Source organism: Aedes albopictus, chromosome 3, assembly GCF_035046485.1.
Source record: "Aedes albopictus strain Foshan chromosome 3, AalbF5, whole genome shotgun sequence".
In the NCBI taxonomy this organism is placed as follows: Eukaryota; Metazoa; Arthropoda; class Insecta; order Diptera; family Culicidae; genus Aedes; species Aedes albopictus.
This window is the reverse complement of record NC_085138.1, coordinates 250022688-250047693: the sequence shown is the minus strand read 5'-3', so window position 1 is coordinate 250047693 and position 25006 is coordinate 250022688. Positions and strand designations below refer to the sequence as shown.

General features: G+C 40.9%; 1 protein-coding gene across 1 annotated transcript in view; it reads left to right on the top strand.

Moving 5' to 3' along the window:
- The window catches only part of LOC109422250 (tubulin beta-3 chain), a 106559-nt gene extending 82877 nt beyond the window's left edge, over positions 1 to 23682 (top strand). Inside the window, exons 2-4 of the mRNA XM_029868709.2 lie at positions 5227 to 5335; positions 21438 to 21682; positions 21749 to 23682. Of these exons, the coding sequence (XP_029724569.1) occupies positions 5227 to 5335; positions 21438 to 21682; positions 21749 to 22702 (1308 nt within the window). The 3' untranslated portion in view covers positions 22703 to 23682. The remainder of the gene's footprint in view (positions 1 to 5226; positions 5336 to 21437; positions 21683 to 21748) is intronic.
- The last annotated feature ends 1324 nt before the right edge of the window (positions 23683 to 25006 follow it).

The window sequence follows — 25006 nt, the reverse complement described above, 5'->3', positions numbered from 1 at the left end:
GCTGCTAACTTCCATTTGGCATTTCTGAATCATCGCGACAAATCAAGAACCACCTCTGTTTGTGTTAATGAGATCGGAGAAACGTCAGACTCCCGCCTGCTGATTGTCTGGCGACGACTCTGGCGATGGTTTCACCCGCGACGGGTTCAAATCGTCGCGTTCGGTTATTCCCCCTTATCGAACGCAACGAATAATATTTCGAAACAAAAAAATGGTCTAAGTCAATTTCAGATAAAATAATACTAATTCAGTTGAGCTTTGTAGAAAATATGTATTGTAACAAATCATTTAAAAAAAATAGAAAAATCTTATTTGGTTATTCAATGTTTCAGCGGGCCACATTCTGACATACTTGAAAATCAGTTCACGGGCCGCAATAAATCACCTCGAGGGCCGCATGCGGCCCGCGGGCCGCAGTTTGGTGATCACTGGTGTATACCACCATACTAGAAACACTCACACTTGGATAAAATCACCGACTTTGGTAATATTTTACCGAAATCTCAACCGTTAAGTTTTGTTTACCGAAAAAAATGGTGAGCTGGTAACTTTTACCGAACTTCGTTAAAGTTTGACATATGATCGAAAACATTTGTATGAAAGTTAATATGGGAAAACGTAAATGTAATTGTTTACAGAATTCCGGTAAAATCCGCTTAGCAGTTGCGATTTCGGTAAAAAAAATACCGAACGCGGTTAGCTGTGTATTTCTTTAGTTGATGGAAGTGATTTTTCAGCAAATACTGAGATAAGCTATGGCTTTTATGTTTTTCCTAGCAAATCAAAATGAAAAACTACCGACTTACACAGCTTGTCGCGTTCGGTAATTTTTACCGAAATCTCAACTGCTGAGCGTTCGGTAACGGTTTTTAATGAAATTCTGTAAAAAAAATAACAAATTTCGGTAAAATCATATCGTTTATCTGACAAACTGGACAAACTCCAACGAAGTTCGGTAATAGTTGCTACATTTTACGAATTTTTCCTATGAAACAATCTTAACGGTTGAGATTTCGGCGAAACATTACCGAAGTCGGTAATTTTTTCTAAGTGTGTATGCGTACATTTCAATAGCAATTCGTACAGATTTTTTGATCCTTCATACTTTTCCACGCATCTTTGATGTGATTTTGTTTCAGAAATTCTTCCTGAAATTTTAGGATTTTTTTCGTTCTAATTATTTTTTTTTGTAACAAATTCAATAAGATTTTACCTGAATTTCACAAAGTTTACAAAATCATTTACATCGAATTCTTACCGAAGGTGTTTACAAGAAATTTTAACAACATGTTTCCCATAAAGATAAGTTATAGATGTTAATGATGATCACTTTGGTGCCAACCAAATATTTTTTTTTGAGCAATGCCTGGCATTTCGAGAAAATGAAGTTTCAATGATTTTCTCCATAGAACATCAAATAATTTTACTTGTACTGATCAACTGATTGTCACGAATAGAATACTTGAAGCAATAATTGTAAGCCTCAAGAAGTATCTCTTAAAGTAAATATTTTGTGTACTGAAAGAGCATAATCAGAATGGATGTGAATAGGTTTTTTTCTGGAGTAATTATTGCCAAATTATTTCATAAATTCAAAAAAAAAATCATGAAATAGTTATTTATGCAACAAGTTGCAAAACGATGATTTTTTCAGCACCTTGTAGTATTTCTTTCGAACATCAACTAGGCGCGCTGACGTGTGTCATAAGACTGAATTTATTTGGTAAATCAATTTTGGATGCAACTTAATGTTAATTCTTCTCTACACAATTACTGTATTGGTGGGAGGTGCCTGAAGTTGCCCTTCGGTCCGACTTAGCCAACGAGAGTTCAATTAAAAAGAGAGAACAATTATTAAAAGAGAGTGAGAGTGTGCATGTGCAACGACCACGCTTGCGACGTGGTGCACTTGTCGACAGTTCAAGTGCCTCGCACGGAAACGATGACTAATGGGAAAGAAGGATTCGAATTACTGTTGGTTACCTCATGGTGTGTTAATGGCATGGGTCGTTGTAATTGGGTTATTTGAGAATATGAATGCAATCATTTAGTCCGAAGTGCTGATTGCAATTTATGATACTAAGTGGTTTGTCTACAGGGTTCTGACCGTGTGGGAAAGTTTACGTCTTAGAAAATGTGGTGGAGAAGGCTGGGACATATCCTACAGAGTATGCTACAGCCACTATATATTCCTTTTAAATTTTTTAGAAAAAAAACAAACATTAGTTTTGCAAAACGGCAGATAACCTTTGACATGAGAAAACGACATCTCTATTTTTTACATGTTAAGTATAAATGTCTTACCTTTCAATTGATGCAAAGACTTGAAAATTGGTGGTTGCCAGCATGGTGAAACAAAAGTTTTGGTATAAAAATCTAAGATGGTGGCCAAAATCAATATGGCCGATCCATCTTTTAATAATTGTAAATAGTATGTAAATAGTATGTAAATAGTATTAGTAGTTTTTCTTTTCAACAACATTTCGTTTTGAGGTGGTAGAGAAACTTTTAAGTTATAACGGTTAAAATGAGCCACCTTTTGACCAAAATCGAGAAATCTGCAAACATTGTTGTGGCTCTAAACAAGGGGGGGGGTAAGTCCATCGATTTGAGTAACCAAATGCATTTTCCTTACTTTTTTATCTAGGATCCCCATTGAAAAAAAAATGTGAAATAGTGGGCCGGTCTCAGCGAGAGTTACTCCAAATAATTTTAAAAATTGATAGTAGGAATTCGGACCACTGTTTGCTACCTCTTGAACACTTTCCAATAAGGATCGAAACGTTGGAGAAAGAAATCAAACCGTAGTTTTTGATTTTTACGAGAAGACTGATACGCCGAAAAGATCCCAAGAGTATGTAGAGAAGAGAGAAAAAGTAGGGTGAAAGAAATGGACCAGTGATTGAACCCAAGACCTTTTGTATACAACGCAAAAGCGATAAACCTGTCTCAAACACTTGCCACCTGCACGTCTTTTCTAAAAGTGAAAATATAAATATAAAGCATCCCCTGACAACCTTATTCTGTGCGAATCTTTAAACAGATTGTGAAATTAATATGCTAAGTATAATGGGCATTTATAATCCAACTCATGACAAATTGGTGTTTTGCACGAGACAATACAGACGGTAGCTTCAATCAGGAGCCTGGAAACTCGATAATCTCCAGTTTGTTTTCTAATTTGGAGACAAACGGTTTCACCTGATGGTAACCGAAATCCCAATCGATCCGAACAGGGCTTGATCCCATTATCGGCCTATTACAAACGCCACTGACTGGCCAGTCAGTGACACCAGCAAGAAGTCTACCCCCGTGATTGACACGTAACGCGACACGACAGCTACGAAATGGAACAGGAAATGTCTCCTGAAAGAACCTTCGCGGCTGGCTGCTGTTGTGCGTAGATACGCACCACACATCGTCGGTTTCCTGCAATAGGGGCACAACTCAAAATTTGACATTTTTGAGATTTTGATGACAAATGATGAAAAACCATGCAAACTTTCATCTGACAAAGACCCGTTCCGAAATTCGATGAGAAACGCACAATTTTTGCATTTTCACCAATTTTCCGCAATAAAGGCACAACTCAAAATCAGTCAACTTTTTCAATAGTTGATGAAAAATAGTGATCTAAAATTCATGCAGCAGATAGTTCTTCAGTCCCTTTCCAAGATACAACAATCAAAATTCGTTTACTTTTGTCTAATAATGAGAGAAATAAGTGAGCTTGTAGGATGTGCTTCAAGATTGCCAATTTTCAAACGCTCATTCTGAAAATTCACATTTTTTGAGTTGTGCCCCTATTGCAGGAAACCGACGACATATTGCAAACATGCCTCTTGGAAAGCGTCTGCAACTTTGTCCGTTTTGTGTGATGGTTTGCCCCTTTCATACATTTGGAGGATACGTTGTGCTGCATGTCAGAATTTCACTTGCTTTTGCATCCGAATCAAGGGTCCGCGATCGAGGTTGAGGTTCTTTGCATGTGTCGCCAGTGTTGCCAGATTTCCATGGAAATCTTTGTCCAAACCATCAAATCAATCTGACATTACTGCTCTTAAGTGCAGAGTGCGCTCGCTGCCATCGATCGGAATGGACCATGGCGAAGATCGGTTAAACTTATCGTCAACTGCCAGACCGGCTGAACTCCGAAGGGATAAATCACACTGAAGCCTGCGCGACAGCGCAATGGGCACCATAAATTATAAAATTCTAAAAATAAATGTGTCATTTGTTATGTCTTAGCGGCACCAGCAGCAGCTCGTCAAATGAAGTTGCATGCTTGCATCGCACCGTCACTCCGCCCAAGAACGTGGACGGCGACGCGTAGGTATTGGACGCACTCGCGCTGGTGACTGTAATGGAGTGCATCAATCTTGCGCGTTTTCGCGTTGCCGAGTGCGGAAAAGTTTTTCCGAAATCTGTCAAACAATGTTCGCCACAGTGCTGACTGACTGCAACCGTCAAGATGTCGTCGTGGAGATCTATTTGGACACCGTCCGGCCCGGCCCGGCCTGGCTTGAGGTGAATGGCCAACGGCGAACACGTTTTCCGCCAGCTTTCTTCACGCTCGATGAGTAGTTTTTCAATCTTGATTCCGTCGACGTATAGAACAACAATCTATCGGTCGTTTGTGGCGGTGCCGGCCGGCCGGCGACCAGATCGACAGATTGAACTAATTACATATAAGCTTTATTCGGTTGGCGGTTAGCCATGGCATGGTTGGTCGCCGACGCCGCTGCTGGCTGTCACCAGCGAGAGGCAGATAATGCTCTTGATTGGAGAGTAAAAGACCAAATTGGATTCGAATTCGAAGGCTTCCCCCTTGATGTGTATAATACAAACGCACTAATTTGACTCAATTCAACGGAGATTGACGTTAAATGCCTTGTGCATTTGGGGTGGTGTTTCGTGACGTACGCCTGCGGTTGTTGGCGGCATCACAAGGGGATCTTTCTCGGGGGCAATTATCAGTGCGTGACGACTTTGATGATGATGTCCGAAGAAGCTGACAACGATGAGCAAGCAATTTTTGATATGCCTCGAGTTTTGGAATTTGAAACAAGCGCACAAAGCTGAATTATGATAAATGAAGCTAAATTACTCCAAGGAGAATTTGAATCACAGCAAAACTAGTTGAACATTCATTTTACTTAAAATTGAGAACGTCGTCCAATTTGTCAAGTCCTAATCAAATCGTTTCCTCCGTTTCTTCTATTGCAGTTCTGGGAAATCATCTCCGAGGAGCATGGAATCGACGCAACCGGCATTTATCACGGCGAATCAGATCTGCAACTGGAACGTGTCAGCGTGTACTACAATGAAGCCTCAGGTGAGAACCCTCGCGAATCCGAACAGTGTAGTTCCTCATGTTCCACGATCTCCCGCCACTTCCGATCCTAATCTAGATGCGGATCACCTATCAGCAATTTGCAATTTGCAACTTATATCTGTATGATCAACAACCACCGCGAGTGTGTGCAAAATCACGCCTTCGGACTCCCTACTCGATAGCGAACATCTCCCCCAATAATTTGCCATCAGTTCAATGATCCGTTATGACGACGAGCTTTCGCCGGTGTGTTTTTGCTGTCTCCCATTTCCCGGATTCGTGGCTACTGTTACCTAGGTACATATAGCTGACGGACCGCCCGCCCGTGACCGTCTGCTACACCACTGATTTGGCGCACAGTGTGCATCGAAGCGCACGCCACACCGCGCACCTTAATTGATGGTCACGAATTTTGAACCATCGCATTGCTCGATAATAGAACGGTACCGTATGTACATATACACATTTGAAATGTACCGCACTTTTTTTTTTCTTCTCTGTGCGAAAATCCGGCCGGCACGGGTATGCAATTTGCAAAACTGATCCACCACATCACAGCACAGTGGGACGCTGAGTAGGGCCTCCAAAGTAAAAATTAGTGAAACCGCTCTTTACTATTTTGGATTTTTATCGCCTAATCGTTATTTTCTTTGTACATTTGTAGCCGAAATCGCGAAGCTTCCTCAAAATAGAAAAGATGAAGAGTATTCATTATGCATAACATATGCATGCATGCAACGATAAAAGCTTGCCAGATCACTTTCCAGCTGCACATGTGTTCCTCACCTTGTTTGTGCCGTTGTCGCCCAGGTCAAATTTCTGTCGATTTTGCTTTTTGCCTTTCTCGTACACTAAGTGTACTGGAAAGGCTATATGTTCACTCCAAAAATGACTTTTTGATAGAAGGCCCAGAGGGTCAAATCACATATACCAATCGACTCAGCTCGACGAATTGAGGTGATGTCTGTGTGTGTGTATGTGTGTGTGTATGTGTGTGCGTGTGTGTGTGTGTCTGTATGTGTGTGTACAAAAAAAACTCACATCACTTTTTGGCAGTAAACCTCATCCGATTTCAATGACCGACGGTTCATTCGACGTGGAATCTGGTCCCATTGTTTCCTATTGAAAATGGTTCGGATCGGTTCAGCCGTTCCGGAGATATGGCCATTTAGGTGTTCCGGAACGGTACCCCAGGAAGGGACCAGATATGAAAATGCACCAAACCTATGCATGCGACACATCAAACCACGGCATTTTCGATAACCTGATGAGCGGTAAGCAGAAAAATAGTCTAAGACCAAATCTGAACCGGTAGTGTTCCGGAACCGGTTCCGGGTATCCCGCCGGAAGTGGTAAATATCAAAGTGAACCAAACCCATGCATGAGACACATCAAACCACGGCATTTTTGATAACCTGATGAGCGGTAAGCAGGAAAATAGTCTCAGACCATATCTGAACCGGTAGTGTTTCCGAACCGGTTCTGGGCGTCCCGCTGGAAGTGGCCAAATACACAATTGTACCAAACCCATGCAAGCAACACATCAAACCACGGCATTTTAGATGACCTGATGGACAATGAGCAGGAAAATCATCTCAGACCATATCTGAACCGGTAGTGTTCCGGAACCGGTTCCAGTCGTTTCGCTGGAAGTGGCCAAATATACAATTGAACCAAACCCATGCATGCGGCACATCAAACCACGGCATTCTCGATGACCTGATGGATAATGAGCAAGAAAATCATCTCAGACCATATCTGAACCGGTAGTGTTCCGGAGCCTGTTCTAGGCGTCCCGCTGGAAGTGGCCAAATATACAATTGAACCAAACCCATACATGCGACAATGAGCAGGAAAACCATCTCAGACCATATCTGAACCAGTAGTGCTCCGGAACCCGTTCCGGGGTTCCCGCCGAAATGGTTAAATCTGAAAGACAAACAAACCCGTACATGTGTCACATCAAATAGCGGCTTTTTAGATTACCTAATGAACGGCCAGCAAGTGTTTCGGAATCGGTTTTGAGTGGCCGGAAGAGGCCAAATGTAAAAGTAAACCAAATACAGGCATGTGACACATCAAATCGTGGCTTTTGCGATAATCTGATGAACAGTTAGCTAGAAAATAGCCTTACGTCACACTAAAGACATCTGGTAGTGTTCCGAAATGAATTAACTACATCGGCTGTTTTCCTACTCTCCGCATCGACCAACGTGGCGCTAGCTTCTATGCGCGAAAAATCGCTAAAAGTAAATCGCAAAAATATTGTATCGCGAATACCATCTAAAGGCAAATTCTTCAAAGTGGAACACATTATTCGAAAAAATATTTAGTAGTGGTAGTGCACAATGGTGACAACTATTAAGCCTACCAAATATTTTTTCGGGAAAAGCTTTGTATTTCAAGTAATTGAAGTTTATATGCATTTCACCATACAAAATTAAATTGATTTACTCCTGCTGATCAACTGTGGCTGCGCGCAAAGCGGGCAGTCCATTGGTTCCGAGAGTTCCGTCGAAATTGTCAAACCCTGCATGTGACACCTTCAATTTGCAACGTTTTTGGTTAACCGATGAGCAGTTAACAAGACAATAATGTTAGACCATATTTGGTTCAGCCGGTAGTTACCCGGAATCAGATCCGGGTAGTAAAATGTAAAATTTAACCAAACCCATGGATGCGGTACATCAAATCACGACCACTCTTGTAAACATTTGACACTTTTTACTACCTTCATTTCGTTGCCGCAGTCGGGTGTCAGTCGGCTTTGTTACATTCGTGCGCTATCGTTACCTCTTACCTACACGCAACACGAGCAGTAGAACGAAGATCAGAAAACATAAGAAGGGGCCAAATCAATGTCATCTGACACGATGACTTGTGTCTAATTCTAGCTTTACGCATAGATTTTCGGCCAAGTCCGATTATGAAAGTTAATATTAGTTTATTATTGCATGTTTCATTGAATACGACACACAGATGGGCAACATAGCTCTTATTATGGAAGAAGACAGGAATAACAAAAGCCGAACCGTCGGTTCACCGCTATCGTGGTGAAGTGCATTCGTTTGACATTTTTGTTTCGAACAGTAGATTGATTGCTTGTGTTGCGAATGTCGGAGACAAAGGAGGCCGAATATCGACGAAAAGGTTCAAATGACTGTGATCTCTAACAAGACTGATCACGACTTATCGACAACCTGATGGAAAAATAGGGTCAGACCACATTAGATTCCCGGTAGTGCTGCGGGTTCAGCTGTGGCTTTGAAAGTGGTTAGAAGTAAAAGTGAAGCAAACCCATTCATGCGATATATCAAATCGCGGTGATTAGGTAAAGGTGAATAAATAGCAATAAAATATTCTCAGACCATAATTGGGATAACCGGTAGTGTCATGGTCCATGACTTATGGAATCAGATCCGGCTATCTCAGCGGAAATTACCAAATACAAAAATGAACCAAACCCATACATACGACACATCAGATCGCAGATTTTTTGATAATCTAATGAACGGTTAGCAAGAAAAAAGCCTCAGACCACACTAGAGACTAGCTGTTGTGTAGCAGAATCAACGTTAATGTGAAAAATTAAATCGTGGCTTTGTTTAATGACCTGATAAACATTAGGTATGAACAACAGTGACAAATAGGTTTAAGTTCTCATATATGCGAACAAAATATAGACAAAACTAAAGCGATCTCAACAAATCGTACCATTTCAGATTCCTAAGGTGTAAATTTATAGCAGGATGGGTCAACGTTGAATGGAAAAATAAGAATTTGATCGCGTCAACAGAAGATGGTGGCTGTTTTAAGGAATGAATACCAGAATATCCAAGATGGTGTCTGGTGTCTCAATGTTCAAGTTAGTTTAGTTGGGATAGATATCCGGAGTCATAAAATGATGACCGGAAAATCTAAAATGACGTTTCAAAATTTTGCGGCTTCATGACACTTGTTTGGTTTGAGTTTTGGATCGTTGTCTTATATTTTCTGAATATTGGATGTTATGCTAATATAAAATATATCCATATTGAGTAGATTTAGCAAGCAGTTTTCTTCATTTTGTATTAATGTCAATGTCATCAACATGTCGCTCGAGTTTGGTTGAAAGGATATTTTAAAGCACGAGAAAGGCACCATCACCGCTAGGTGGATTAATTAGGGTTTTTTTTTGTTGAGGCTGTGCCACCATGATCCTCTGTACCTACCTCTGCTGCGATGTCCTGCCGGGTTCCGGACTAACGCATGCTTGTAGATTTCATTCCCACCCCTGCATAGAGTGTGGTTGACCCACTCCCACTTTCTTGGAAGCTTTCAACATTCTCCACTGCTTGCCAAGGTACCTACCTCAAAGCTGTAACGGTTGATCGTGTTTACATCCAGCGGTTTAGTCAAGTTAGCGTTGATTGTAAGACCTACGACCGCCGAGGAGTGATTGGCTAGATCATCGAACTTATGCTGCACATCAAAGCGGCGTTGAGCTAAGAGAGCAACTTCATCAGCCAGTTCGAAATCATTCAGCTACTTACTACTTTCAGTCCTGAGCATCCATGGTGGTGCAGAGGGTCGGATTCAAAGATCTTCCTGGTGGGCGATTGCCTTGCCATCGCCTTGACCTATGACCAGACCAAATTTCTGTCGACTTCCATAATTTCTTTGTTGAATTAGATGCTTTTAACATTCTCCATTGCTTGCCCAGCTTCCGTGTTAACATCCAACGATTTAGTCTTGTTTTGTTGACGTTGATGGTAAGAGCTGCCACCGATGAGCGTTCAGCAAGATCATCGAGCTTACTCTGTATATGAGAGAGTCGTTTAGCTAAGAGAGCAACGTCATCAGCCAGTTCGAAGACATGTAGGTGCTCCTTGGTAATGGGCTGTCACAGCAACGCACGATTTGTTTCACGATCAATCGCGTCGATTACGATGAGGAACAGTAGCGGTGATAGTATACATCCTTGCCTCACTCCAGCAATGACACGGATGGGATCGGACAAGTCACCGTTGTGCGGTACTCTGCACGAAAATGCCCTTTACTGTGCATGAGTGAGGCCGATGATTTTCTCAGGGACACCCTTGCGCCTGAGGGCCTTCCACATGTTTTCGTGAGACAGTCGAAAGCTTTTCGTAATCAGGTAGATACACTCTTGTAATTCATTTGTTTTCTCTAAAATTACACGAGGCGAGACAGTACGGTCCACACGGAATTGTATGTCATGGAATTGACTGTCTGCTGCCTCCGGAGAGTTACGCCAATCTTCTCCTGTATCAGATTTTGTACAGTATTAGGATGCTCCGTCAATCATCGTATACAACTTTGTTCGGGGCTCTGTTCGATTTCATACTACGGATGGCTGTTTCTGACTTCTGCAATGGTGGAGCATCAGTGTTGACTCGTAAAATACGCCAAACTGTTGGTCAACATTTGGAGCCCGTGGCCGACATTTGACAGTGTTTCAACTGTTCCGGCTGGTCGGTTAACAGCTGTCTACTGCTTCATGGCCTTCGTAGCATTCAGCTTGGTCCCACTAGACTGCGCTGACAGACAACATACATGAGCCTAATGTTACCGGTATTCGCGGCTTGGCTTACTCACCTTCAAACTGAATAGCGTTGACAGGGTGTGGTTTTGGCTCCTCGTGTTTTCACTCGCTCAGTTGCGGATTTGGCTTTTCCATCGCTCCTCTATTTTCATCCAGGTATCATTGTTTTTTTTCTGATTGCGTAGCTCACCTAAATTAATCTCATTGACAGCGATGTAAAAGTTTCTTATGGCGAATCATTGATCTTCTATGCTATCACTTCCCGGATTATATACAGTATGGTTCTCCCGCTCCTTTTCACAGCAACGTCTTCCAGCCGGCGTAAGTTGAAGCAGCGTCTGGTCAAGGTAGATGCGTCCAAATGCATTCAAAAGGGCAATAATTTATTATTTTAATGCATGCATTCATTTCAAATACTTTCATTCTAAGCGATATTGAACAAATTTTCAGCCTTTATATAGTGTAGCTTTTGAAAATAACGTTTTTTTTTTGTAAAGACCAATATTACAGCTTCGTATGTTTATGCGGGGCAGTATGCACTTATGCTCGGGGTAAAATGCACTACAACAATGGGGCAGGATGCATTCAAACAAAGGGGCAAGACGCACCACAGCATTGAGGCAAAATGCATTATCGAGTTTATAAATCTTTTCCCTTCTTAGAGAAAATGCATGTTTTTTTAGGGCTTTAAGACGAATAATAATTCAATTTGGTTTGCGATTACTTACAGAGCGCTCATAGATATTATTACAGCTTGTTTTCTATAGCTGCGTTTTGCCCCAACAAATGGTATAGGTGCAACAAAATTTTCCAGGTGCTCATTTATAATCTAGAGGTTTCAAAGCTCCAAAACCGATAATCCCTGAAAAATCAAGGGGGTGCGTTTTGCCTCGACAGTGCATATTACCCCAGATGCCCCTATCTAGCCATACGCAGCCAGGTCTCACCAATTAGGAAATGATGGTGAAACGTAATGTCGCATCCTGCATTTGTTGCGACAATCCCGCCATACGACATAGGTTTGTCCCAACTTGCACTGAATATGTAGAATAAAAATCGTTCACAGATTTTAAGCCTTGCTTTCTGACTTATTGTTATTGTTATTTATTTTCAACTAAAAATTTTAAAAGAGGGAAAAGCCCCTTTGAGTGATTTCTTGCTTTCTGACTTCCGAAGGGTTAATTCGAGCCGGTAAACGATGCATGACTGTTGCAAGGCCATCGAACACCTGTGGTTTTTACAATTGCTTGTCGTTTGTTTTGTGTCTCTTTTATCCGACTCTTTACATGTTATTTTTTGTTCAACAGTTTTATGTGGTGTCCGGCCACTTGGCCGAATGCCGTTAGGCCAAATGTCATTTGGCTGAACGCCATTTGACCAACTGGGTCATTTGGCCGAATGCCATTTGGCCGAATTATGCTCAAATGAATTAAAAGAAACCTTTTCACATTCTAACTGACAAAATATTTCCTTCTTTCTAGTTCTCTACTCATTAGTTGGCGTTGAAACTGCCAATATTTAATCAGATTTTTTTTCCTTCTTTATATCATAGGCAGTTTTTAAGAATTATACTGATGTGGAGACTACAGTGGCACTATAACTTAAGGAAAAATAAATACACTTACTCATATTTTGGTTTTTTTGATTTTTCATCATCAATTACCAAGCAATATTTTTAAAATCGATTTGCATATTCATATAGAGTGACGACCAAGGTATCTTCCTTTTTTTCATAGTGGGAAATATTTTTCATTTTTGCAATATTTACCTTTTTTTGCAAAAACGTATCACATTTTTCACCAGGAAAAAAATCAGGAGATACCTTGATCCTTCCTCTACATGTGTATGAAAACCGAATTTGAAAAATATTGTTCCGTTATTTATTAAAAAAAATCAAAAACCAAAAAAAAGGATGTGCATCCAGTTTCGGCTTAAGGGCAAACGTCTTAAAATCCCGCTTCAACAGTGCATCAGAACTTCATCCACACAAATCTCAAGAAGCAAGCTTTAAACAACATTGCATTTTATTATTCTGTTCTTGCTCACTTGTAATGAGCTTAAAATAAGAAGATTAGGTGCGCTGATTTTGTTTACGAAGAGATTTTTGCGCTCCAAATCCTGAGTAGGTGCCAAAGTCGGCCATTGTGGCGGACATTTTGGGATTCCAACAAGCCTATCCTTAAGTTCATAATTCATTTTTCGGCCAAGGGGCATTCGACCAAACAACATTCGGCCAAATGACCCGAAACAGTTTTATTTATATTAAAGAAAAGGGAAAAAAATATTCACGCACGTCTGCAAACTTTAACTGGTGGGCTCCTGGACATAGTTGGACATTTTGGTTCAGCAACATGTTTGTTTTTTACTTATCCATTTATTTGGAAGGCTCGAGCACCACAAGGGCATAACGGAGCCGACATCATTTGTACTCTTTTTTACATAAATATTCAAAATAAGAATTTTTAACAATATCTTAGTAATTACAATCAATAATGATAAATTTCAATTTCATCTACAGAGACCGCATATGCTGCTGCTATCCGCACCTTGTATTCGTATGCAGGGACACGCACTCTCCTCTTCACACGAGTGATGTTACGATGCGTGCTAGTATCGCTGTCGCTTGCTGAGGTGTTGTTCGCGTCAGGGATGCCACAAATACAGATATTTCTGTAATCATGCAGATTTTCTCGCAGCTTTTCATACAGAATTCTGTATACAAATATTACAGATTTTTGAAAATGATACAGATTATACAGATTTTTCAGAAACTTACAGAATTTCGTACAGATTTTCCGTGAAATAACAGACTTCATACAGATTTTTGGCAAAAAATGATGATACAGATTAGAAAGATTTTTGAAAGGCAAAATACAGATTTAAATGTGGCAACACTGTTCGCGTTCGTAATAACAGGCATGTGTTTACTGACGGCTGAAACAACAGACCGGTGTTGCTTCACCGCATTCTTCATTGCCTTCTTTTTCGATTTTTTATTACACTGTACAATCCACTGCTCGGACTCCTCTACTTCTGCAGCAGTCGAGGTAGCAGTGGTCTCTTCCTGTCCGATTTGCACATGAAACATTTTAGTTTCCGTCCATCGTACACAATCCTTCCTTTGCGGTTGTTGAAATAAAGCACATCTGGGATTCCCTGGTCGATGTCCATGTAGACACCGCGTACCCGACTGTACATTTCCAGCTGGAGCTCAGATGGGAATCTTTCACGCACAGTGCGTTTAACCTTCCCGTACTTCGACATTACAGAAGATATTTTCTGGTCAGACACCTCCGGAGGCAAATCAAAAATACGCACATAGCGAGTATTTCCACTCGCAATGGACATTCGTACCATCAAAGGCAACAGCTCAGGATTATTCTCGAACGAAAACATCATGGCTTCGTCGTTTCGGAATCGTATAAAAACGGCTTTTTCATCCGAGATTTTATACGCGGTCTCAATCATTGATCGATCTCCGGCAAGCGTTTTGATAAAGCAAGTCATGTCAGCAAGTGTTGGCTGAGCAGCATTCTCCGGGAAGACAAAAGATAAACAAAGATAAACGTGCACGATGATATGAAGCAACGAGAAACAACTTCCGAGCGAACGCGTCTACTCCGATCGAGATGTGATCGTGCACTGAGCAACATTGCACGGACGATTTGCGTTTTCTTGCTCTTCGGGTTTGAGAAAGAATTCCTTCAGATTCCAATTCTTCGGTCGCCGGTAATGCTACGCCGGCTTTAAAGTAACAGTTTATCCTCCAACGCTATTTTTCGTGATGGCCATTTCTTGAGGTGGCTTCATACTTTCTGAATCACCTTGAAACGCTTCACTTGGAAATTAGGCTTTAGCTTATCCATGTTGTAGTTTCTTATCATCACTATATCCTCGACGGAGATGTCAGAAGGCTTTGTTTTACGTCCCTTACTAGCATAAATTTTTCCTGTCACCTTTCCCATTTTATAGTTGTTGTTATATGCGTTCATACCTATTGCAACTCTGGCGCAGTTCTGACCGATGATAGCAAATCCTAAGCTGGCCTGCCTAATAAGAGCTCCAACCCGATCAGAAAGGCAGAACAAAAACATAACATAATTATATCAACGGTTGATATCTATATCAAGGTTTGTTATATTTAGATATATTTGTTGGAATCGGTACGAAAACTAGTTTGTATTATTTCAAGGTTCTAACAAAGTCAGTTACAATAAATGAATACATATGTGATTCGATCATCATTACATCAACATGATGATGATGATGATGATGATGATTGTGTACCCACCATCAGCGCAAGGATTACCTATGGCTGCGGAGTCATACCGGAACGGAATGATCTACCTGATGGTTTGTTGTAGCAGGGTAAGCTAAATTCACTGGAGACCTTCGGAAAACAACATGATAATTGTTATCTCGTGACAAAGTCTGGCCACCCCACGAACATTTGCCCGGAATCCAGTTCATTTAACTTCCTTAGGCTACCCCTCCGATATCCCCATATATGTCATGTTCAAATATATAAAATAATAATAAGGAACGAACTCACCGGGTAATCCTGACCAGCTGGTTTTCTATGGTTGGCATTGGTCTCAGCATGCAAACGGTCCAACCATATTAAATGTGCACTCGTTCACACCACTCGCTGATTCTCCGATCGTCCATCGAAGAATCCGAAAAAAAAAAATACAGCGAGAATACCCGACGCACTGAAAAACAATCTCTTGGATACTAGCATTTCCGAACTCGGAATAACGACGAACACGAGCACCACGATGCGGGCAATGTGGTCTCTTGCCCCGATCATCATTACATCAACATTATAACAAACTCAGTAATAATTTTTGAAATGCAATGTGTAACTAATCAATATTTTTTTGGTAGTGTTTAGTGCGTAAATTTACCGCTGTGTGGCGCCATTGCGTTTAGAAAATACAAAATTGTTGATGTTCTTTATTATATGAACTACCAAAAAAGCTCATGTCTTCATCAAATTTGTTCAGGAAGCTTATGACTCTGGAACAAGGATGCCACAAATACAGATATTTCTGTAATCATGCAGATTTTCTCGCAGCTCTTCATACAGAATTCTGTATAAAAATATTACAGATTTTTGAAAATGATACAGATTATACAGATTTTTTCAGAAACTTACAGAATTTCGTACATATTTTTCGTGAAATAACAGACTTCATACAGATTTTTGCCAAAAAAAAATGATGATACAGAGTAGAAAGATTTTTGAAAGGCAAAATACAGATTTAAATGTGGCAACACTGCTTTGGAAGGTGAAAAATGAGGTAAGCAACTCCACCATTACGTGATGATATTGGGCAATTTTAAATATTTCTTATCATGATCCAGATCACCCGCACAGTTCGTATGCTCAGCAAAGTTGTTCATGATTCTTGAAATTCTCGAATGGTGTAAAATTGCAATTTCACTACTACGAGCTATTTGATATGTTAAATCTCATTATTCTGCTGTCCTAGGAAGTTCGGATCATCACTCATCAGCGAAGTTGTCGAGAAGACCTTGGCTCTCAAGTGGAAAATGTTACATGTAATTGAATCGCGGCGTTTACATTTGTTTACAGGATTTTCTACATGTCTTACAGGTTGTCTGTTTATTATGGATGGCCACGGAGTACTTTCAGGGAATATTTCTAGAGATATTGAAAGTATTTCTCTTGTAGGTCTTCTAGGGAGCTCACTAGAAGTTCTTCCAGTGATCTCCCCGAGAGTTTTTTCAACGATTCCTACGTGAATTCTTACTGACGATCCATTAGTCTAATATGCAAATATTTCTCCAAAAGTTCTTAAAGAGATTTCCCCTAGCGTTCCTCTAGAAATTGTGGTTGGAGAATTCTTCAGCAACTTCTCCAAGGATTTCTTAAGAAAAGCTTCCGATGAATCCTACAAAAAATTACTTTAAAGATTCCTACGGTAATTCCTCCAAGTCCTCTAGAGATTTTTTTCAATAATTTTCAAAGGATTCCTTCAAGAATTTCTGCAAAAAAAAAAACATTAGAAATTCCTCCACGTATTCTTCGGGGAAATCCTCTAAAGAATTCTTCAACAATTCCTCCATGATTTTTTCCATGACCTTCTCTTTGAATTGCTTCAAAGAAACACATTTCTAATCACTAATTATATTTCATCGACCAGATCACGTCGCCTTTGTTCTGTCGGAGCTCTCAACTTAAACTACTAATATGAATTCAATTGTACAGTATACGTGATAGGGATTTCCCGCAAGGTTTAACTTAAGTTTGAAATCTAACATACATTTCCTCCCTTGAGAATTTCTTCAGAGAATCCAAAAGGGAGATTCTTTAAGACATTCTTAGCAAATTACTTCAGCCTAATGGTGCCGTTTCGTGAAAGAGTGCTATACCCAGGTAACCACTAGGCATTTGAATAAGCCGTGTATCAGCCCGTATTACGCATTTAAACTGCTTGCTGTCCTACATAAGCAGTTCGAATGCATAGCTGCTTGAGTTACCATAAGCTGTGCTGCTCAAAAGCTTTCGGCTGTTAATTAGCATTTCAACTGCTTGAAGTGGTTTCACTTGGGAGCATACATAATGCTTTTCAACTGCCCTTTAAATGCTAGGAGCAAAAAGGTTGGGAGATATGTTACGCATTTGGCAACACATTTTGTCTCTCTCTTACAGAGCCTTTGCTTCTGTTTACAAGTTTGTGCATCTTATTTGTTTCTTCATTTTTCCCTACTCATCCAAAAGCACCAAAGAAAACATTACTGCAGCTGGATTGGATTGGGAACTTGTCCATGAAAATATCACCAATTATTTATCATATCGTCGGAAAATATGTGTCGAATAGGTGGATGCTTTGGTGGATCATAGGATTGTTTGAAAGAGGGAAGAAACAATCATATTCCACAGATATTTAAAAGAAGGGATCGTAATGCTCTACCACAATGAAATATCTCAAAGAAAACAAGTTTTGGATGTTCTGAAGTTCTGAAGCTGTTATCGAATCATTCTTTAAATTGGCGATTAAATCAACGCACGCCACCGGAACAGCTTTAGCATTGTGGATCAGGAGCAACAGAATCCGAAGCAGATATGATTAATCAATCTCCGGATCGTAAGTTCAAACCTACATCACTACAAAAATCAGCAAAAAAGTACCACCTAGCACCGGCTGGAATATGGAAGGACGATGAAGCGGGGAAGCAGGCTGAGAGAACGAGAAGCAGACGTCAATCTATTTTTGTTTTTTTTTGCTCGACGAGGCGTTACGCTTCTTTGACATTTCGTCACGACGTTCCTGAAGGGATAGCACTAAGACAGCCCGTTATTTTGCCAAAACCTGCTGTGAGGTAGCACTATAGGCGCATATACGGCTAATTAGCATTAAACGCCTTGTCGTAAAGGCTACTATAATGCTGAAGGAATGCTATTTTAAATGCTTACTGGTTACTTGGGTAAAGCGTGCAAGGCCCACAAGGTGCCCTGGTTTTGTCTTTCGACGAGGTCGTTCATCTGAGGCCAGTATGGAATCGTATGTATCTGTATCCACTTGATGTCCTTCACTATCAATGATCAGTGCATGGATAAAAGTCCATTAAAATAACAACAGTAATATTCTTTCCTTGACAATACATCGAAAAGTCTGCGCTCAATAAAGCGGTTCATTTTTACAGCGAATTTTATTGAGTAGAATTGTTCAGCAAAATACGCTACCAGGGATTCCATGTTTTCACAACTGTCGTGGTCGTCATCTCGCTTACCTCAAACACCGGCTAAAATAATCAACTACCGCTAGAAGCGGTGCGTACTCCTCTGCTGTGAATAAATCAAAGGCGATTTTTGGCCACGCTCTCGCCAGCATCTCTTTCATGAGCATCAGTTCAGGTGGAAATTGCCTGCTTACAGACGTTTATTCTAGACACTTTTAAATTCTTTCAGTTGCATCGTGATCTATGCACGGCCTTCAAACCTTCGGCTCATTGTGGAAATTCCCGGATGACCTCGATGAGCTATATCCAGGGCCCTTATGCGTTACATCTTGGGTTGTCCAATTCTATCGTTACGTACCTACTACAACTCTATCAAAAACTCCCAATTCATACGCAAATATTTGGTATCCGAAAAGCTGAGTAGTTGAGGCCTATTATACTCACAAGCATTGATCATTGCCGAAAGCACTTCGTCGTTAGCCTTTTCCACTCAATTTTTTTTCCAAAGTTATTGCTAGTGGATTCTCTCCAATCCTAAACAAGAAATGATCCGAGTCTTAGTCTAAGGGGACACAAGCGAGACAGTATTCCCGATAAGTTAACAAAACCAGGATTGTATTTCACCTCAAAATCAGAATGCTGCAAGCTTAAAGCCCATGATTCTTCTCTAGAGCACGCTCGTAGTGCATCCCTATTATACTTCCAACTTAGGATGTACTGTAGTGCCTTGTAATCTGAAATGATGCTGGACAAATAGAGATAAAACTTCTCTACAACCAAGCCAACTACGAGAGCTTCTCGCTGTTTTTGCGGATAAAAACTGATGCAAAACTGAGGTCTCTTGGTATGTTCTGGGCATTCATCTGCATGAGAACTACACCTAATCCTAATCTTACAGCAGAATATAGAGGCGTTGAATCCCAGCATTCTCATCTTTTGAGAAAGTTCATTCTTCAAATCGTTCCTGTCCAAACAAATATACGTTTCCTCGTACGAATTGGCCAAGTATTTCTGTTCATGTCGACAAATGTGGTACGAAATGCACAATAAAATTAACTAAGCCCAGGAAAATTCTGCCCTCCCCCATGAGCTGTGGCAACTGAAAGTTTATGGGTAGTACGCAGATCGCAAGAAAATTCTTGGCCTATCTTGATGCGTGGAAAATTCAGGCAAGGAATCGCTCGGTTAAGAAAAAATAATGCACTGAACCGAAATTACTGGAGCGATTCCGTTTGAGATCCATACCTAACATAACGATTTATCCGCCAATGGACTAATTTCCGCTGCACTAACTCTAATACCTTCATTTCTGAGACATCGTTGACACACTTGCTTTTGTTTATAGGGCTGTTTGCAGATCAGAAGGAATTTCTCGGACTATCTTGATGCATGCGAAATTCCTTGCCTGAATCGTCCAAGAAACTGTTTTTCTGCGATCGTAGTACGCAGTTGCGATGGAATGACAATTGAAATGGCAGTCTCTGTAGAAAGTTTCTACCAGGAATCGGTCAAGAAATTTTTTGAGCGATTACTTTAGAACACGAAACTGGGCTTATGGCATGATTCTGTTCCAAAACTGCAAGCACTTCTTGCAATTGGGCGTTATTGTCCTTGTACAGTGCTCGTCCAGATAGATTTACTTCGTCGATATAAACGATGATCCCTTCGATCCCTTTCAGCATTTAGGGTGTAGCTTATCTCGCAGTACTTTCTCCTTCATGGTATAGAGGTCCACTCGTGGGTCCACCCTTTTTCCCGGGATTCCTCCCAGAGTTTCTACAGTAGTTACTTCTGGAATTCCTACTAACGTTGCTTCCGCAGTTTCTCTTGTAACTTCTTCAGGAAATTTTCGTAAATAGGTTTTTCACCAATTTCTCTCAAAATTTCTACGAAAAGTTTTACCCGGGACATTTTGAAAAGGTTCTTGTGGACTTCCTCTTGAAGATTCTACCAGAGTCACTTTTAAGACTTCTACAGGAGCCCTTGCTGATATTTTCCATCCTCTCGAAGATTCTATTCTAAAAGTGACTCCTTTAAGACTTCTACAGGAGCCCTTGCTGATATTTTCCATAGAGTTCCTCCCACGATTTGTTTCAGAGTTTTTCTAGTAGTTCTTTACATGATTACTCGCAGTGATTCTCTTGTAGAGATTTTCCTGAGACTACTCCCAGCGCTCTTCCTAGGAATTCCTTTCAGAGAAAGTCGTGAGATTCTGGGTGTTCCTTCTAGGATTTATTCAATTATTGCTTCCGGAGATTTTGCAGGGATTTCCAGGAGTTTTGCTAAGATTATCTCCTGCGATAACCTACAATATTCAATGAAGGAAATAAACGAAAAGAAATAAGAAGGAATAGAGATGATATTATGCGAGAAATTTTGCAAAGACCTATAGGAGAAAACTCTAGAGGAACTTCGGAAGAAATCTTTTAGAATAACTTCAGTAGGAATCTCACAATAATCCCGGGAGATGCTCCTGGTAAGACATCCAGGAAAAGCTACTAAGAGAAATTGCTGATGGAACTTTGGATACAAAAGGAATCCAGCGAGAAACTGTAGAAGCATATCGGTAAAACCTCCAGAAATTTCGATAGTTACTCCTGCAGATACCCGTGAGAAACTTCTTCAGAAACCCTAGGATAATATTTGGTAGTAATATCAGGATCAACTATGAGAAATCCCGAATAGTATTTACTTCCAAAAATGTTCTCAAATCTCTAGTTTAGTTCTTTTATTCATACTTCCAACTGCTGTCTAACCAAACCACAGTGACCCTAGTACTTACGCAACTTCCTAACTTACCTCGTTCACCCTATTAATGATCTACTTTGCTTCGTTTCCTCTTTGCAGCCGTCTCCCGTTCGTCGGGTGGCAAGTATGTGCCACGAGCAATCTTGCTCGATCTGGAACCGGGTACCATGGAAGCCGTTCGCTCCGGAGCATACGGTAAACTGTTCCGTCCGGACAACTTCGTCTTCGGACAGTCCGGTGCAGGCAACAACTGGGCCAAGGGACACTACACGGAGGGGGCCGAATTGGTCGATGCCGTGCTAGATGTTGTGCGCAAGGAGTGCGAAAACTGCGACTGTTTGCAAGTAAGATGCTGATCTCACTGTTTCAAAGATTGTTTTCTCTAACTTACTCTTACTCCTGATTTTTAGGGATTTCAACTGACCCACTCGCTGGGAGGTGGTACCGGATCCGGTATGGGAACGCTGCTGATCTCCAAGATTCGCGAAGAATACCCCGACAGAATCATGAACACCTACTCGGTGGTCCCATCGCCAAAGGTGTCCGACACGGTCGTGGAACCATACAACGCCACCCTGTCAATTCATCAGCTGGTTGAAAACACCGACGAAACCTACTGTATTGATAACGAAGCTCTGTATGACATCTGCTTCAGAACTCTCAAGGTGCCAAACCCAAGCTACGGTGATCTGAATCATCTTGTTTCGCTGACCATGTCTGGAGTTACCACCTGCCTTCGTTTCCCAGGTCAGCTGAACGCTGATCTGAGGAAGTTGGCCGTCAACATGGTGCCGTTCCCACGTCTGCACTTCTTCATGCCTGGATTTGCTCCGCTGACCTCGCGTGGATCACAACAGTACCGTGCCCTGACCGTTCCAGAGCTCACTCAACAGATGTTCGATGCCAAGAACATGATGGCTGCCTGCGATCCACGACATGGACGATACCTGACGGTGGCTGCCGTTTTCCGAGGACGTATGTCCATGAAGGAAGTCGACGAACAAATGCTGGCCGTTCAAAACAAGAACAGCAGCTACTTCGTGGAATGGATTCCGAATAACGTCAAGACCGCCGTCTGTGATATTCCTCCAAAGGGTCTGAAAATGTCGTCGACCTTCATTGGAAACACCACTGCCATCCAGGAGCTGTTCAAGCGTATCTCCGAGCAATTCTCCGCTATGTTCCGTCGTAAGGCTTTCTTGCATTGGTACACTGGCGAGGGCATGGACGAAATGGAGTTCACCGAGGCGGAGAGCAATATGAACGATCTGGTATCGGAGTATCAGCAGTACCAGGAAGCGACGGCTGACGATGAGTTCGAACAGGAAGAGTGCGCCGACGAAATGGAAGGCGAATGCGTCTAAACCAACCACCCCGGAGGCATCCAACGGTTGTCGAGAAGCATTTTTACTATTTATTACTTTTAGTTAGATAAATCGAGCCGATTTTTATGTGCATACAAACCGAAGAAATAGTCTTTATGGAAATCCTAACAATTCATCTAATCTCGGATCTCAACATACTTACTAATGGACAAAGCAAACCAGGATTTGGTATTCGAAATTGAAGCCATAACGATTTCCGGCAAACTCTAAAACCTCAATCACATAAAAATCATCAATCAAACTAATATTGTGTAAGTAAGAGAGCGAGAGTGTGAGATAGTGTTGAATTTGTACGTGGAAGCCTAACTCTTTCCCACCAAACGGCCATCTTTACCGCAGCGAAACACGACTACGAAAGTCTACATTCAGGCAATATTTCTAGGGAAAAGAAATAACTTGCGTTACTGAGGCGTTACGACTTTCAAGTCAAACCGGCCGTGACGGTGGCTTGCGAAGAGTTAGGTCACTCCAAAAGGTGAAGTTACGAAGGAAGAGGAAGGAGAGAAAAACGATGAAGCTGCCAATCGAACGTAGTTTGTGGACCATTTTGCTTCTTGCTATACGATTCATGTGCATCATACATTTAGCAATATATCCAAAGATTTTTGTGGAAAGGAAGTTCGGTTAAAGAAAAAAAACGTCAAATGTCAGCCAGTCTTTTGTATTTATAATTCGTTCTCTTCAGGCAAGAACAATCACTATGAATAACGTCGTTCTGAAATCTTTTGATTATATCGCTATTTGATCTTTATTATTTTGTGTATTTAGAACCTACAGCAAAAACCATCTAATATGTAAAATACAGGAATTGTCAGTTTTATTTTGAGTGAAAATTTTATAGACTTATCAATCTACGCTATATCAAAATACACGCAAACATCGATACAAACCGACGACGATCTGGGACAATTGAAAAGTGTTAGAACGGAAAATAAAACATATTTTGTATTTATTTGTAAGCATGAGTTTAAAATTAAGTCCGATGACAATCCATAGCAAGGTTAAAGGTGGCTTAGGTCAAACGTCCGTTCACGTTCAGTAAAAGCAGTTCCACAGTTGCTTCTTATTCGTACATAGAGTATTTCCCTGCCTTGGAGGAGTCTTATAACGGAAGTTCTGCAAATAGGATGAGGCACCAGGGTGTGTATCCACAAAGCATTCCATTGTGGATACACGATAGATTATGGCTCCTGTCAGATGCATTAGGTGGGATTGGGGTTGCCACATACGTAAGTGGAGGCAATAACGAAAACTTTCTCCTCGCGTGGCCCTTTTAAATGGCCTTAACCCATTTAATCTGAGTTGAAAATAAAAATTCGAATTATCAACAGAATTGAATCAAATTCATCATCGAAGCTCGCACTGACTGCCTATGATTGCAGTGGGTCACTGAATCAGGTCGAATATAAAATGGTCAAGTACGATTTGCATCTCAGCAATTTTCTTTTTAACGAAGTATTCCAATGCAAGTTTGCATATTCTGTTGCTAAATAATAGTTCAAGTTGCAACGGTTTCAAATTCGTCGATTTCCGAAGGTTTCTTTTGAGTTCTTGGGATTTTCAATATTTCTAAACCATCCAACACCAATGGTGGGTAATTAGCAGCGAAATCAAAACGTACTTACTGTGCAAAAAGATAGGACAAGTAATTGTCAAGTAATGAATCCGCTCCAAAATTACTTGAGCAGTTCGCAGCTGGGAAATGAGGAAAAAAGTGTAACGCTCGTAACGCCTCCCGTGCAAATCAAACGAAGCTGTCACTTTTCCGCGCGGAAAAATTGTCCGTGCTATTATTTCGTAAGGAATCTCCCCATACTACTTGGGAACAGGAAACTTAAACCTCGACTTAAACCATGTTGTCTATAGGATACTGCAAGATGACGTCACGAATGAACGTTTGGTTCATTCCCGTTCGTCCCTTCCTTGTCTCTCCCACACAAATTTTGACATTTTCCGGTAATTGACAACGTTAAAATCGTAATGGTTTGATTTGGGATTCACTATAAGCGAATGATGCGACTAGATTCAGATTGTGTACCGTCTACCCTCGTTGGTTTGACCGCATCTAATCTGAACACTTTTTAATTTGACCCCCTCTAATCTGCACATCGTTCAAAGTGAAAATTGTTCATACGTCATTCTGCTCATGGAACGGGGTGAAACGAAACGAGAATCAAAACAAAACAGCAAAAAGGGTTAACATTTTCAGAGCTGTATCTTTTTAAAAATTTTAAGGAAGATTTATAAAAGCTATTGACAATGCCATCAGTAGAACAACTGTTG